This window comes from Erpetoichthys calabaricus, chromosome 3, assembly GCF_900747795.2.
Source record: "Erpetoichthys calabaricus chromosome 3, fErpCal1.3, whole genome shotgun sequence".
NCBI classification, from domain to species: Eukaryota; Metazoa; Chordata; class Cladistia; order Polypteriformes; family Polypteridae; genus Erpetoichthys; species Erpetoichthys calabaricus.
This window is the reverse complement of record NC_041396.2, coordinates 251252529-251268624: the sequence shown is the minus strand read 5'-3', so window position 1 is coordinate 251268624 and position 16096 is coordinate 251252529. Positions and strand designations below refer to the sequence as shown.

The following is a 16096-nucleotide window of genomic DNA, read 5'->3' as shown; positions in this document are numbered from 1 at the left end:
CCCATAGCCATTATGGATCTGCCACTGACTTCAGGTCTAGGGGAAACATGCAGTTAAGTGTGTGACACAACAACACAATGAGTGCTGTATTTAAAGTCATGGTGGCAGTAAGATGATATCAAGGAAAAGAGAATGTTTAGGTTTATTTTTGGGGCAGAGTGTAGTAGAAACAAATATCCTGAGAGACTAGACAAGGTTTTCAGCTGCAGTGTACAAACAGGCCTTTTTTATATTCTTGATGCACTTGTGGTTACCCAATTTGTTGTCTGTTTGGTGTGTGCCTGTAAGATACTAGGCACCACAGAAAGAAATGTGCCTGTGAACCTAAAAGCACTTTTTTGAAGGATTAGCAGATGAGAATCCTGTGTCAATTCACAGAGAAAGTTTAAATAGATTCTGCGATTCCTTGTCACTTAGCATTTCAGTCTCTTCACAGATAAAAGCTGTAAGTAGTCTTCCTTGAAAGTGCAAAGCATTGCAGTGCCTTTTGGCTTTATTGGGGTGGCAGTTTCCTCTGAAAAGCTCCTAGGTGTGTTATGGAGAATTTGTGTATAAATACTTTGTGAGATCATTTAGTTGGTGTGCCTGTGAGTGTCTGTGTGGTGTGCATTTTCTCTGGCTGTGTCTTTGTTTTATGTTTGCATTGTCATCATGTAATTACTATATTGTTATAGTTCACACTAGCCAAAGTACCCAGGATTTCCTGTGAATAAATACATGGGGGGGAAGTATCTTTTGGAAATACAACATGACTAAACACAACCAACAACTTGTAAGACATGATGGACTAATATTCCCTAAGGAGGTTTCTCAGCACTTTCCTGAATCCATACCTGGAAAAATTCAGGCTGTTCTGGGAGCAAAGGTGGGACCTCTCCAATACTAATAAAGTGGCCACTGGGTTTATGTAGATATTGTTATTTTGTGGTGTATGAAGGTACTATTAATGTGGCATTGTTGTATTATTGTTGAATATTACTGTTGCACACAGTGGTATGTTGTGTTACAATGACACTTATTTTGTACCACAGCGTTGCATGCAGTCTTTTTGTGCTGTGTGCAGGTCATTGTGACTTATTGAGATTTATGCACCATTTATTGTGTTTTTTTGTTGTTGGTACTAGTGTATGCTCATGTAGTCATGTGTTTTTCTATTAGATAAATGGTGTACTTTGAAGTCATCATTATCTCAGGTGTATTTTGTGTTGTAAGGTTGTTGTGTTCATGTTGCTGTATCAGCTGCTTTATATTTTGATGTGCAGTAGTTGATTTTTTAAGGATGGTTCTATGTTGTGCAGTTGAGTTACTAATGTACTTTTTATTGGTACATCTGCACTGTTTTATTCTTGTCTCCTGTTTTTTTTATATTGAGATCATTGTAACTTTATGCTGCTGAAACTGTGAGGCTATGTAGTTGTAAATATATATGTGGTGTTTCATCATGCTGTTTTGACACTAACATACTCTTATTGTGTTACAATTATAAAAATGTGTGTCTGACACTCTGGGACCTTGCTGGCAATGTCATGTTCTTGCACTGTTTTTTGCTCTGTTGTAATATTTCTGTATTCTGTGTTACTGCTGTGTTTTGTTTTGTGACTGCTGTTTAGTCAAAATCTATTGTCGTCAAATGCTAGTAACCACAGGACCTCAGATAAAATGTTGGGGGTTCACACCATTTACTTCTTTTATACAGGAACAAAATAACAAGCACACAATGGGGCCAAATAGAACAGAAATCAATATAGCTGTTGGTTATTATAAAGTTTCCTAGTTTTTTAGTCTTGTCATTGGAATTCCTTCCCATAGGTGGATCATCTTCCAAGTGAGCCACCACCTTTGAGGAGCTCCCCATTTTTAAAGCTGCTGGACTGGAATGGGTGGGTTTAGTTGTTTTCACTGTCTGGCTTCTTTGAGCTGTGGGTGGAAAAGGAGACAAGGTAGTTAGTGATCGCACCCCCTAGAGTCTCAGGGTGGTAGTGTTTACCTTTGATGAGCCTCTGATGCACATGTGTGACACTGTCCAGTTATTGTCTTGTGCTTTTGCAAAAGTAACATTCTTTTATTTTTTTTATCTGTGTTACTACAATGTTATGTTTTTTTCTTTTAAGATTATCATTGCCCTAGCATTGCTGCAGTATCATGAAATTTAAGAAGGCTTTACTTAGACTCATATGTCACTGCATTGTTGTATTTGATATCTGTGAGAATGTTGAGTATTGCTGAAATGTTGCATTGTGCTGTCCTCTTGTGTGATTGATCCTGGATCACGATTTGTCCGAACGTTAAGTGGTTTGCTGTTATAAATTTGCTGTACTTTTGTTTTGATTGCTACAATAAGGCTCTGTCGTTGTACCTGAATTTTACTGGGACGTCACTGAAATGCTGTGAGAATTTGCTAACTTGATGTAAACCTGAAGCTAAGCATGTTTGGGCCCTGCCTGTACTTGGATGGGAGACCATCAAGAAAAAGATTGGGTTGCTGCTGGAAAAGGCTTTTGGTGAGGCCAAAGGGGAGCACTTACCCTGCTGTCTGAATGTGGATCCCAATGCAGTGGTGGAAACACTATGCTGTAAAAATGTTGCCATTCTTCGAATGAGATGTTCAACTGAGGATCTGACTCTCTGTGGGCATTAAAGATCCCTGGGCATCTTTAAAAATTAGTAGTACTTATCCCAATGTCCTGGCCAAATTGCTCATCATATCCCCATTTATTTTGGCCCCTGAATCACCCTTGTCTCTAATTGGCTAACTATCTCTGTCACCATTTCACCACCTAATAGCTTGTAATGTGTGTTGAAGATACTGGTGCAATAATAATCATTCAGGTGGGTGCCACACATTGGCAGTGGTCGGTTCCCCTCTGTCTAAGCTCTTTGAGTAGCGAGAAAAGCTCTATGTAAATGTAGTTAATTATTAAATGACATTTAATTGAATTGTGTTTTATTTTTGGGAGAATGTTATTATTATATACTAGCTGCCCCCTGCGGCTCCGCCCGCATAGAAGTGAAACAGGACAGCAAGGAGAACCCTGCCTGACTCCGTATTCCTGACGTCACGCTTCCCCCTCCCCTCGGCCCACAGCCTGTCTCGGATTTGTGTGAATATAGATAGATACTTTATTAATCCCAAGGGGAAATTCACTTATAAATTCACGGATATAATATATCACTCCTGCAAGCGAACTATAATTCTTAACGCGATGAGAGCAGTCGCAAAATCAACCGGAATGTTCAAGCAAATTATAGAAAAAAAGCCTGATCTAAATCTATTAAGTAGTTCTCTCTTTCGCTAGATAAACGGATGTAAGATACGCCCCGAGCCTGGCGCAAGAGTGAGGAGGGCACCACCCCCCTCCCCTCAGCTGGTTGTGTTTCTGTGATTCACGCAAATAAATCAGTACTGCAATCGAACTATGATAATTAGCATGATGTTCAAGCACATTATAGAAAAAAAAAAAAACAATCTAAATCCGTTAAGCAGTTCTCTTGTGAAAAGCGTAACAGACATACAGATTGACAGATATTGGATTTTATATACTGTATACAGAGATGTGCTCTTGGTAGTTGCACCTGAACCCATAATGTGTTGTTTTTTTGTATGTTTTCTGTTCTTTGTTTTGATTGCAGTTTTTTTTTTTCCAAGATGTTGCCCCTGTGCCAGTGCAGTGTTTTGTTATCCCCCCCATTCATTTGGGCCTATATTTTTGTGTAGCTTTAGTGTTACTGAATTTTTGTTCTGCTGTCTTAAGCATTGCAAATTTACTTGTGCTTGACATATTATTACATTGTTGTTTTGTTATTGTGAGATTGTTATTGTCTGAATGTTGTATTGTGCCATTTGATTGTTATCCTCTCATGTAGTGACTCATGCATCACTGTGAAGCTGAAATCAATCTTCATTGTTATTTTATATAATTCTGGAAACTTCTCTTTGCTGGCTCGCAGGTGCACCTTTGCTTTGTTGTGTTGCCCTGACCATGCTCTGTTCCAGGTGAGACACGTCTGCAGCTCCTGAACCTTACCATGCTGAACCTTGAGATGTTCGATGATGGCCCTTATGAGGTGGCGGATGAAAACCTCAGGAACTCCTCTTTAATTCCAGTTCCCTCCCACAGTTATCTGGGTATGCTGCCCCCTCAGCATTCAGCGAGCTTAGGGGGCTGAGAAAGGTCAGTTGGTCTGGGCTGCCTAGGCAGGAGTAAATGTTTAAAAGGTGACTGTAGTGTTGTGGTAACAAGGCAAACCACTGGAGTGGGGCCTAATATTTAAATTAACCTCTTCTCCACAGTAATCCATGCAACAGCAGTTTCTGCATCTTTATCCTAAACCTAGACAGCCCAGTAGCCCATTCCCCAGGGTCTTTCTTGGTTACAAACCTTTCTCATGCCCCTTCCACTCTCTCTCTCTCTCTCTCTCTCCTCCTGTGTGCTCAGGCCTCCTTTTCATGACCAGTACAGTAGAGGAAATGCTGGTATACAAAACACTGGAACCCTCCGAGCGCAACAGTGGCTTTGAGGACATAGCCCGGAATAGCTACTTAGGTTTGTAGGACATGTACCCCGCCAATGCCCATCCCCAGTGTTCACTGGGGCCCCTGGTATTGCACACTGGTTTCAATTAATCCATAGGTCTTTATCACAGAGTTCCAAAAAAAAAATTAAAAACACACCTCTGAGACCTCATCATTAATATTAACCACCACAACCTTTAAAGGCATCTGTGTCTATTAAAAGCTGGACATTCACTCAGACTCCTGAGACCTTACTGAGCCAAACTCTGTTCTGTCTATGACGGATATAACCACATTTTTAGCTACTACCCTGAAGCTTCATCAAACAGCTTCACATTAAATACTGGACAGTTTCAGACATCACTGACCCAGGATTAGAAAAGTCAATACTAAGGCTTCACTTGGCCTCCCCTTATCAAATACTGCATAGACATACTGAGTGCTGAGGCTTTAATGAGTGTTTGTCAAACACTTGACAGCAGATTGACTCACTGAAGCAATGCCTGTTAAGTATTAGATGTACACTCTTAACTTCTACCAAGCTAAAATTAAGCATTGGACACAGAAAGACTGACGTCCTAGGGTTCATTTAACTAATGTCTTCAAACATCTGAGCCCTGAGACCTCCAAGACATGGAATGAAAAAATGGCTTCATTGAGCCTTCAGCCCATCATGATTCCCAAATATGAGCCAAACACTTTGTCTTCTAAAGTCTCGGTAGATCACTGTCCTTCTGTCAGAATGTTGGCCTTTATACTCCCACTAAACCCTGACCAGACTGAATTTAAAGACTTGTAGGTGCTTGATGAGGTGCCAGAGATGTAAGTAGGTAGCCAAGAGTACTGACCAGAATTTTTAACCCCTATCCAGCAGGTTCTCAATAAAATACCATAAGGTTCTGTGAACAGGTTGAACCAGAGTAATAGGCTTGGGGCCTCAGTAGCAAGGATTTGGGCCGCTGGCTCTGCTGGTAACCATTTAAGTATAGCATGCATGCATTTTTTTTTTTGTTTTTTTTTTTTTTTGCCAGCGGTTCAATTCGCTAATGTGTTTGGTGGCAATCTTTGTCCTCAGTTATGCATTTGGTGGTGGTGACCAATCCAGTCAGCAAGTGATGAGTCTGTCTTGCCAGCAGCCGTGTGTTGATGAATAAGGTGTGACTGTCAACACTGGTCCTGATCTCTGACATGCAGACACACACTTGTCTGGGTGGTGCATTTCTGGCAAAACTGAAAGGAAATTTGGACATTGTGCTTCTAGCTCCTCTCAGCACAGGCAGCTCCAAGATTCCTTCAAAAACTCAGGTGAGGCGTGAGACTGCAGCTCAGCTCCACAAATCTGCTTCTTTTATCTGGCTGACCAACCAGATTTATTATAATAGGGTCACTAGTCTTTCATACCACTTCATGTTCACACCCCTTCCATGACTGGCATGCCTATTGTCATCTGGCTAACTAACTGCCAAGTAACCTCCAAGCATCACTGCTGGACTGTTCTGGATCACTCCTTGCATGCTAAGATCAGAGACCATCTCTCACTGGTCATTAGCTGTCCATTAGTCCAAGAGTGATCTTCACTCGTTGCCATTTCTTAAAAACCACTGTATATGTCAGTGTGATATGGTAGTAACATCCAGACAATGCCTTGGTCTTCAAGTTATTTCTCAGCTGAGCTGCAGTCTAACCATAACTGCCATGCCAGTACCTGGCTTTCCAAAGCTTTATGTGTTTTGCTTTTGCATGTTGGCTTGAGTGGTACTAATGCATGTGTGTCACCATCTGTATTGACCTGTAACATTGCCGTTGCTGTTCACAGCTGGCTGTAGACAAGTTCCATATCACATTCTAAGGTGCTGGTAAGATATACACAGGAATGGCAAAGCATAACTTACTTGCATGCCCAAACACACACAACTGAGGAAGCCTTACACAATAAAAATATAAGCATGATAAGACAAAACTGATTACACCCAGTCAGCACAACCTGATCAAAGAAGAGATATTTGATTTCATATACTTAGAAACACATACTCAGAAATGGGATATATGGGGATCCTGAATGGTCACATAAACACACCAAGTGTTTACAGAACTGATGTATTCACCAGCATAAACACAAGATTTGTAGGACTGTGGAGTTGTTCTTTTGATTCTGATTGAGTCACACTAATGCATTCCCCTGCTATCTACATTTATAGCTCCTGGCACACTTACCAGAAATAAAACCTTTGAAATGGTTGCATCATGCTAAGGCTCCTCTATACCCCAGCAAGCCCTCACATAGGCATAGCTCTCCAAATCCCTGGTCTGAAGCACTTAATCTTTTCTGTACCTGCATTTTTGTGTACACTTCTGTTGACACTCACTATTCAAGAAGATGGAGCAATAACAGACAAGAGTCCATGTATCATTTTAACACTTAGACAATATATTAAGGTGTTCTCACATCAATGCTGAGTAAGCTGATGCTTGCACATTGTATTTGATATTATTATGATTACTTATATTTAACAGTAAATCATGTCATTTTTGAATGACTGCAATACCATCTAGTTCTGCTAATATATCAGATAAAACATTACAAATATAAATTAATTATATCAATAACACTTTTACAAACCTTTAATGTGTTCTAGTATACGTTGTACTTTCCAAAAGGATATACTGTAACTCATGGAGGCACAGGCACCCAGGCTGGCCTAGCAGCTGCTTCTTTCTCTATCCTTTGTAGATACGTATATTGGTTGGACGTGGTCTTAGAGGCTGCCATAATGACATACTCAAAATCTCTCTGCTGTAACAGGTTTCTCCATATTGGAATCCTGTGCATATCTTTATTAAATAGGATCAAAATGGCTGAATCATACTTATTTACATTAATTATAATTGATCAAAATATTGCTGTGATGGACTGGCGCCCTGTCCAGTGTTTGTTCCTGCCTTATGCCATATGCTAGCTGGGATAGGCTTCAGCAGACTCCTGCAACCCTGTTCAGGGCTAAGAAGGTTAGACAATGACTGACTGACTGAAATATTGTTCATTTTAATAGTTAGTCCATTGTCTTTTTCTCCATGTATTGCCTTGACATATCCCAAAGACAGTGTAACTTGTTATCTGCCCATATCCCAAGGATGGTGTGATCAACTTCCTCTTTTTTTAAGTTTATCAGGTAAACAAGTTATGCGAAACAACAAGGCCAGACAGCTTTGCTTGATTCAACCTCACTACAAGGTTACTTGCAAATAAACAAGCAGCACACACAGAAGGAAAAACCCAAAGTAGTTTCATTAGTAGTTTCAGTAGATTGTTCATATCATACATACAGTGCATCCGGAAAGTATTCACAGCGCATCACTTTTTCCACATTTTGTTATGTTACAGCCTTATTCCAAAATTAATTAAATTCATTTTTTTTCCTCAGAATTCTACACACAACACCCCATAATGACAACGTGAAAAAAGTTTACTTGAGATTTTTGCAAATTTATCAAAAATAAAAAAATTGAGAAAGCACATGTACATAAGTATTCACAGCCTTTGCCATGAAGCTCAAAGTTGAGCTCAGGTGCATCCTGTTTCCCCTGATCATCCTTGAGATGTGTCTGCAGCTTCATTGGAGTCCACCTGTGGTAAATTCAGTTGTCTATATAAGGTCCCACAGTTGACAGTTCATGTCAGAGCACAAACCAAGCATGAAGTCAAAGGAATTGTCTGTAGACCTCCGAGACAGGATTGTCTCGAGGCACAAATCTGGGGAAGGTTACAGAAAAATTGCTGCTGCTTTGAAGGTCCCAATGAGCATAGTGGCCTCCATCATCCGTAAGTGGAAGAAGTTCGAAACCACCAGGACTCTTCCTAGAGCTGGCTGGCCACCTAAACTGAGCGATCAGGGGAGAAGGGCCTTAAGTCAGGGAGGTGACCAAGAACCCGATAGTCACTCTGTCAGAGCTCCAGAGGTCCTCTGTGGAGAGAGGAGAACCTTCCAGAAGGACAACCATCTCTGCAGCAATCCACCAATCAGGCCTGTATAGTAGAGTGGCCAGATGGAAGCCACTCCTTAGTAAAAGGTACATGGCAGCCCGCCTGGAGTTTGCCAAAAGGCACCTGAAGGACTCTCAGACCATGAGAAAGAAAATTCTCTGGTCTGATGAGACAAAGATTGAACTCTTTGGTGTGAATGCCAGGCGTCACGTTTGGAGGAAACCAGGCACCGTTCATCACCTGGCCAATATCATCCCTACAGTGAAGCATGGTGGTGGCAGCATCATGCTGTGGGGATGTTTTTCAGTGGCAGGAACTGGGAGACTAGTCAGGATAAAGGGAAAGATGACTGCAGCTATGTACAGAGACATCCTGGATGAAAACCTGCTCCAGAGCGCTCTTGACCTCAGACTGGGGCGACGGTTCATCTTTCAGTAGGACAATAACCCTAAGCACACAGCTAAGATATCAAAGGAGTGGCTTCAGGACAACTCTGTGAATGTCCTTGAGTAGCCCAGCCACAGCCCAGACTTGAATCCAATTGAACATCTCTGGAGAGATCTTAAAATGGCTGTGCACCGATGCTTCCCATCCAACCTGATGGAGCTTGAGAGGTGCTGCAAAGAGGAATGGGTGAAACTGGCCAAGGATAGGTGTGCCAAGCTTGTGGCATCATATTCAAAAAGACTTGAGGCTGTAATTGCTGCCAAAGGTGCATCGACAAAGTATTGAGCAAAGGCTGTGAATACTTATGTACATGTGATTTCTCAGTTTTTTTATTTTTAATAAATTTGCAAAAATCTCAAGTAAACTTTTTTCACGTTGTCATTATGGGGTGTTGTGTGTAGAATTCTGAGGAAAAAAATGAATTTAATCCATTTTAGAATAAGGCTGTAACATAACAAAATGTGGAAAAAGTGATGCGCTGTGAATACTTTCCAGATGCACTGTACATATGAACAATCTTTATATAGCATATTTAATAGAAAATTAAATCTCAAACAGTTTTACATTGAAATGTTTTTACCTGCATCTGACGTTTTGTCAGTTAAGTGTCTTCCTTGAGTCATGTTGGGCTTTAACATCCAGAACTGGACCAGGAACCATTTAGCATGCTAGTTTACTCTTCAACCACAGTGCACTTCAGATTAATTTAAAAGAAAGGAATACATGCGTAAATGTTCACAAGCCCACAAGCATTCAAAAACAAAGGAGGGATCAATCATTTCTAATTTTCTGGATGTGCACTGTAAATCAATCAATACAAAAATATGGCAGCTAACCAAGCACAATTATCGGTCCACTCTCCTTAAGCAATGCATTTATTAAAACATACAACAGTCAAGCATGTTAAAACCACCAGCATAGACGATGAGCACGGCTCCCTTGCCAGGCCAAGCATGTACAGCACACCCCATTTGTAATGTGTTCATCTCTAACCTCAATCTCACTGCACTGCACCCATCAGCAGAGGAGTCAGGGAGCAGGTCACGCCCGCCAATCCTAAAAAATGACTAGAAAACTGCCTGTGCTGTTTAGGCTGGACCATATAGTCATTGGCAGGCCTGGCAGCATGTGCCAAATCAGCTTGTGTCAGTAACTAGAACTGGGGTTGCTAAATATTTTAAGAGCATGAAGGCACAAAAATCTTCAGTCATTGTGGGCACCTCAAAATGCAACCTTGGCAGATGCAGCTCATATTTACTTGTCAGCTGCATTCTTCCCTTTTTTTGTTGTCAAATACTATTCAAATTGTACCAAAACCAGCAGAACCAATAAGTGAAATTGCTTTAGTTCATTGGCAGTATTCAAATTCAAATTTTAATTAGCTTTATGGACTTGTCAGGTAATTTCCATAAAATTAATAAAACAACAAGAGTTATATTAAACATAAATATTAGAATAAACTGATGAAATTAAGTACCAAAGCGTGTCTGTATTCAACATTTTAAAGGAGATGAGTGCCCTCTACTGTCTGCTTGAAGGTATTCAGCCAATATCTGTTTTAATTCCTGATTTTCTGAAGGATGAAAGAGATGCCAATGCACCACCATCTGAGAGAATGAGATCTAAACTCATTCTCTGGCTTTAGTTTCATTTTCAAATCCATAGAAAAATTGCTATTCTCACCGTGATATAAGTGACCACAACTATAAGCACACTGGGCAGAACAAGACCAGGGTGACTTGCCCACCAGGATCCAGAGAGGAGGGCAACAGGAGGAGGTTTGAAAACAGCAAAATCCATTTTATCTCTCCTTCTCTCTATTTCCCCTTTCTTTATTCTTATTCTTTCAATGTCCATCTTTGTTTATTTTTTTTTTATCTTAATCTACTGTATGTGTCCCTTTCCCTATTCTGCTGTAACAAATAACAGTCTTATTCGAATTTAATGATAATTAAACGCTACTGCTTTTATTAGATTTTATTAATGTTTGTCTCCCATGCCATTTTCTGCATTTACTTTCTTTTATTCTTTTTCTGTTTTTACTAGTCCCCATTTTAACCCACTTTGGGTTCTTGTCTCTATTAATGTTGTCTTGTGGGGCCAGACATGAATACACAATCTGCTGCTGAAAAGGCTCCACCTAATGGGTTTCTTCCAAAAAAAATTATCCAGTCCATACACTTTAAACATTTGGGACTGCAGTGTTAGATAGATAGATAGATAGATAGATAGATAGATAGATAGATAGATAGATACTTTAGCTGTCACTGAAGCTGCTCATCTGTCTGGTGATAATACTGTTCAGTGGATGCATTGGATTCTCCATGATTGACAGGAGCCTTCTCAGCGCCCATCACTCCGCCACAGATGTCAAACTGTCCAGCTCCATGTCTACAATAGAGCCTGCCTTCCTCACCAGTTTGTCCAGGCGTGAGGCATCCCTCTTCTTTATGCTGCCTCCCCAGCACACCACCACACAGAAGAGGGTGCTCGCCACAACTATCTGATAGAACATCTGCACAAGTATAAGACAAATATGCAAAATAACTATGGAAAGACAGGTAGAGAGAATAAGAAAATGAACAGAAGATTTGACACTGAGTGAAAACAGGTAAAATTACTGATATCAATTCAGGAGCTAAGTAGCACTAGGTAACTAAAGCTTAATGAGTAATCTGTACATTATAATGAGTGGCAACAGAAGAGACAGACAGACACACACACAGACTTTTGCATGTACTTGTACTTTTGTCTGCTATGTCTTTCTGTCATTTTAACTATTGCATCACTGTATGGCATAACAACAGCAAATAGAATTTAGATAAGTATTGCAGTCTGTGTATATACTATATGTTAAAATGCTGCCGCTATTTTCTGGCATGGCATGATTGTATTTCCAATTACACAGTAATGTTAACTTACTTTAGTTATTCGTCTCCTGTTGCTTTTCATTATCAACTATCTTAATGACACTCCTTCTCACCTCCTTTTGATTGGGTGTAATGATATGCTGTTTATGTCAAATGCATATTTTTATATGTATTTTCATGAACGCAGCTACCAATGTTTTCAACATTACATCGACTCTGATGCCCAGTGATGTTTTTGAATGCCAATGTATAATCTGATTTTACGGGAAGGTTTTTCTCTTGCAAAAGGTTTATTTATGTTTCTTCTGAACAAATGTGATGTGCTTTCCACACACATGTGCCACACATTCATATGTTTATTAGAGTCGCTTAAGGAGGCTTGTCAGCTGTAGACAGTTCATCATAATCAGAAGCTTGCTCTAGTCTATTGGAACAGGCTAACAAATACAAAACTACTCTTTGCAGTTCAAAATCAACACCCCAAGTTTGAACACCATCTTAATTAGGCATTAGATTGATTCAGAAGTATGACACTCAATGAGCTGTTTAATTGTTCCCACCCACTTTTAAGCAGAATTCTCTCATAGTTGTCACTAGATGTGTATATTATATGTCTGGCTCTGTGAGACAACTGTTAATGCCACTTTGTGTCACCTTGAAAACAGGGCTTGATTCACTTTCCTTCCTCTCTGTGTCTCCATACTGACTATTCCAGTTGCCCCCATACTAATTCTTGTCTGTGTATTTTTCTCTACCTTTTCCCCCACTCACTCTGTTTTTATCATGCTATACCCTAGCCCTTATGTGTGTGCTACATGTTATTTGATTCCAAACTCACATAATGTGCTTCTGACTTCCTGCAGGATTCTCTGTCGATTCAGCACAAGGTATTACTGGACGGCGGGTACTCAGTTTTGTGGCAGGTGCTCCCCGGGCTAACCATACAGGGGCAGTAGTCCTGCTGCAGAAGGATAATGTGTACCGCTTGGTGCCTGAGCACATCTTGTGGGGAGAAGAACTGGCCTCATCTTTTGGCTATTCTGTAGCAGTGGCAGATCTTAATAGTGACGGGTGAGTTCCATCTTAGAATGATTATGTGATGGGAATGCTGAAAGCATCCTTGGATACTTCTCAGAAATCCGAGTCCTGATTTAATGCAATACTTGTTCAGAAATTTTAAAATTGGATTACATCATCTCCAGTTATGGTCTTATGGCCTTGTATTCAGTAACATCTACACTTCTATTCATTATCATCTTTATATTGATTTGTCAAAGAGAAGAAAAACAGTGACATCTTTCCTGGGAACTGAAAGAGTCTTGAAAGGTCTCCATTTTTTCTGCTGTTCTTCATTGTTCTATTTTCTTTCTTTGTTTTTTGTCTGTTATCATGGCTATCTTGTGTGTAGATGGACAGACTTGGTGGTTGGCGCCCCAAATTTCTTTGATAGAAAAGAGGAGATTGGGGGTGCCGTATATGTCTACATGAATCCATCCGGTCACTGGGAACGAGCCACACCAATAAGGCTGAATGGCACCTATGACTCTATGTTTGGTTTGTCTGTCAGTAACGTGGGCGACTTGAACCAGGATGGCTTTACAGGTATGTTGGTAGCTGTTTGCGGTCACAATCAACTGACACCCTATAAATTACTCTATCCATTTGACTTTCCCATATATTAATTTAAGGATTTCCCTGACAGTGTTGGCTAATTCTTGGCATACATCATAAGGTTTTTAAAGAATTTATCTTGAAGATTCCTCCTGGTAAATTTGATAGCCCCTTTTCTTTGCAGCTTCCACACCTGATTTGATAACTTTTATTTGTTTTTCACAGATATTGCAGTGGGTGCACCTTTTGATGGTGATGGAAAAGTATACATCTACTTAGGAGGAGCTTCTGGCATTAACACCAAACCTACACAGGTCTTGCTGGAACACAAACTTTTCTTTAACTGTTTCCATTTGGACATTACTGAAGGTGTCTGCTTTGGTTCAGAAGGTTTGACTTTGTGATGTATCAACCCCACGTGTTCATGGTAGCTGTTGTCAACTGCTCCAAAGGTTACTTTAGTGGGTGCCAGCCAAAAGTACTATGCTGATTTATTCTAACAATTTGACCAAATAGTGACAACCTTATGGGATAAAATTGTCTAAAAGTCAGCATAGGTATTAGAAGGAGATTTAACTTGGTTAATTAATTTTTAGTTTTGCCTTTGGCAATGTCAGTAATTAATTAAATAATTCGGTGAAACTTCTGTTTTATTTTCCTTCCCTCTTACTGTAGAATGCAATCACTGGCCGTTAGACTTTTATCAAGATACCTGTAGCCCACTCATTTTAAGAAACAGAATAATTCAATTCATTAATAAACACAAAGACCCAGACAGACTAGACAGATAAACTTATAATATAGAAGAGACTGACTGTTTACTTGCTATTTAAGTTCTAGTTTATTTTAGCAGAGATAAACAGTTTTATGATACCAAGTCTTAAAGGATGGTGTCTGGTGTTGTGAGGAGTTGTTACTCCAAGGTTAAGTGTGCGATTCTTCTTGCGTTGGAGTGCACTCTTTCTCTGTGTCGATTTCCTTTGCCCATCGGATGCTGTGATGCTGCTCTTCTCAGTTCACCTTCTGCTCTATCCTCTGCAACTTTATAGGCATTAGTTTTTTATGGCAGAAGAATTTAGATGCTGTTGTTCCCTTCTTGAAATAATAACTGCTTCTTAGTGTTCTGAGTCTGGCACAGTGCTTGGCCTGTCAGAGGGTGCCTCAGCTTTCAGGTTCACAGAGAGAGAATGGCTCATCAGCTTTTTAGTTTCAGAGAGCAGCTTTCAAAGGGTGCAAGAGGTCATTTTGGACAGTGTAAGAGCAGACTGTCTTGAGAAATTAGTGCAGGTAATGTTTGAAAAAATGTGCAATCTATTGTGATTGGATTAAGGTTGCAAAACTTTACAAAATCTGTTATTTTTTCGGTCACAGTTGTCATTCCTTGAATTATAGGTTTTTGTTCAGACTCAAGTGTCTTAGCACCTTCTATTCTGAAACAGTCACAGAGGCCTCTGCAAAGATGTCAACTCAACTCTGATTTACAACTTTATCATCAGATGAAGAACAGGCTGGTCCTGGTACACAGAGTTCAGTTGCTTACTTTTGAACACAAACTTGGGGAAGGATAATTCTTCTCTCTTAACAGGGATTGTGTGCCTCTAAAGCCTAGAAGAATGGATAACGTCCCCTTTGTCTTATACCAGATGAAAATAAAATTTTAGTGATTAAAGCAAACTTTGCAGAAACTAGGATTTGGTTTTCAAAGACACCTTCACAAGGATTGTAAGATGGTCTAGTAAAGTCCACCTGATCCCTTACAATAAGATGACAACACTTATGGGGATGTGCTTTTACATTTTAGTCACAAAGAAAAGAATAACTATTGTGCTGACTTGATGGAGAATGCTTTTCAATTGTTCTGAAGATGATTGCAAGTTATAACAGCATTTGGATAAAAACATCTACCAAGCAAATAAATGAAAGTGTAAATAATATGGTTTTAAAAAAAGAGATATTTAGACAGTTATATAGTGTTGTGAGATCCACTACGGAGGGTGGAATATGAGTTCAAGTAAGATGTTCCTAGTTGTCGATGGTAGAGGATACATAGAGGGGTCAGGGTAGGTCAACCCTTAGTAATGTGGATTTTCAAAATTCACTATTTTGTTCTTAGTTAATGATCTGGTAGTTATTTATTATTATTTTTTATTATTTTTATTATTATTATTATTATTATTATTTATTTATTTATTGGTAGTTATTTGTGAATTTCCCCTTGGGATTAATAAAGTATCTATCTATCTATCTATCTATCTATCTATCTATCTATCTATCTATCTATCTATCTATCTATCTATCTATCTAAGTCATTATTTACTAATAAGTACACAATAAGTGGATGACACTGAAGTATCATTCAGTGCAATTTACACCTGTGTCCACTCTGCTTACTGTTAATTGTCAGTATTTAGATATAAATAACACTCACCAAAAAAGTTAATTAAAAAGACAATAACAAACCAGAGTTAAACATTTAAAGCAAAAAAAAATTCTTCATTTCTTACAAATGTACTTTTCTGAATGCAAAATTTGAAAAAGAACACAAGTCATCTAGTAAAACAATGACATCAAGTAAACTTGAAAATAGCTTTGTGAAATTGGTTGGAACGAAAATCAAGATTGAGCTTGAAAACTCCTTAATTAAGTGCATCTAAGGTCAGCTTTCTTCTGTCT

General features: G+C 39.4%; 1 protein-coding gene across 4 annotated transcripts in view; it reads left to right on the top strand.

Moving 5' to 3' along the window:
- The window catches only part of itga7 (integrin, alpha 7), a 181281-nt gene that overhangs the window by 33864 nt on the left and 131321 nt on the right, over positions 1-16096 (top strand). For 3 of the 4 annotated variants that reach the window (XM_051925209.1, XM_028798032.2, XM_028798034.2), the window contains exons 5-8: positions 3995-4126; positions 12676-12883; positions 13221-13414; positions 13649-13737. In XM_051925209.1, the coding sequence (XP_051781169.1) occupies positions 3995-4126; positions 12676-12883; positions 13221-13414; positions 13649-13737 (623 nt within the window). Of the gene's footprint in view, positions 1-3994; positions 4127-4436; positions 4545-12675; positions 12884-13220; positions 13415-13648; positions 13738-16096 lie in introns of all 4 variants that reach the window. The other variant, XM_028798033.2, reaches the window with a different exon arrangement.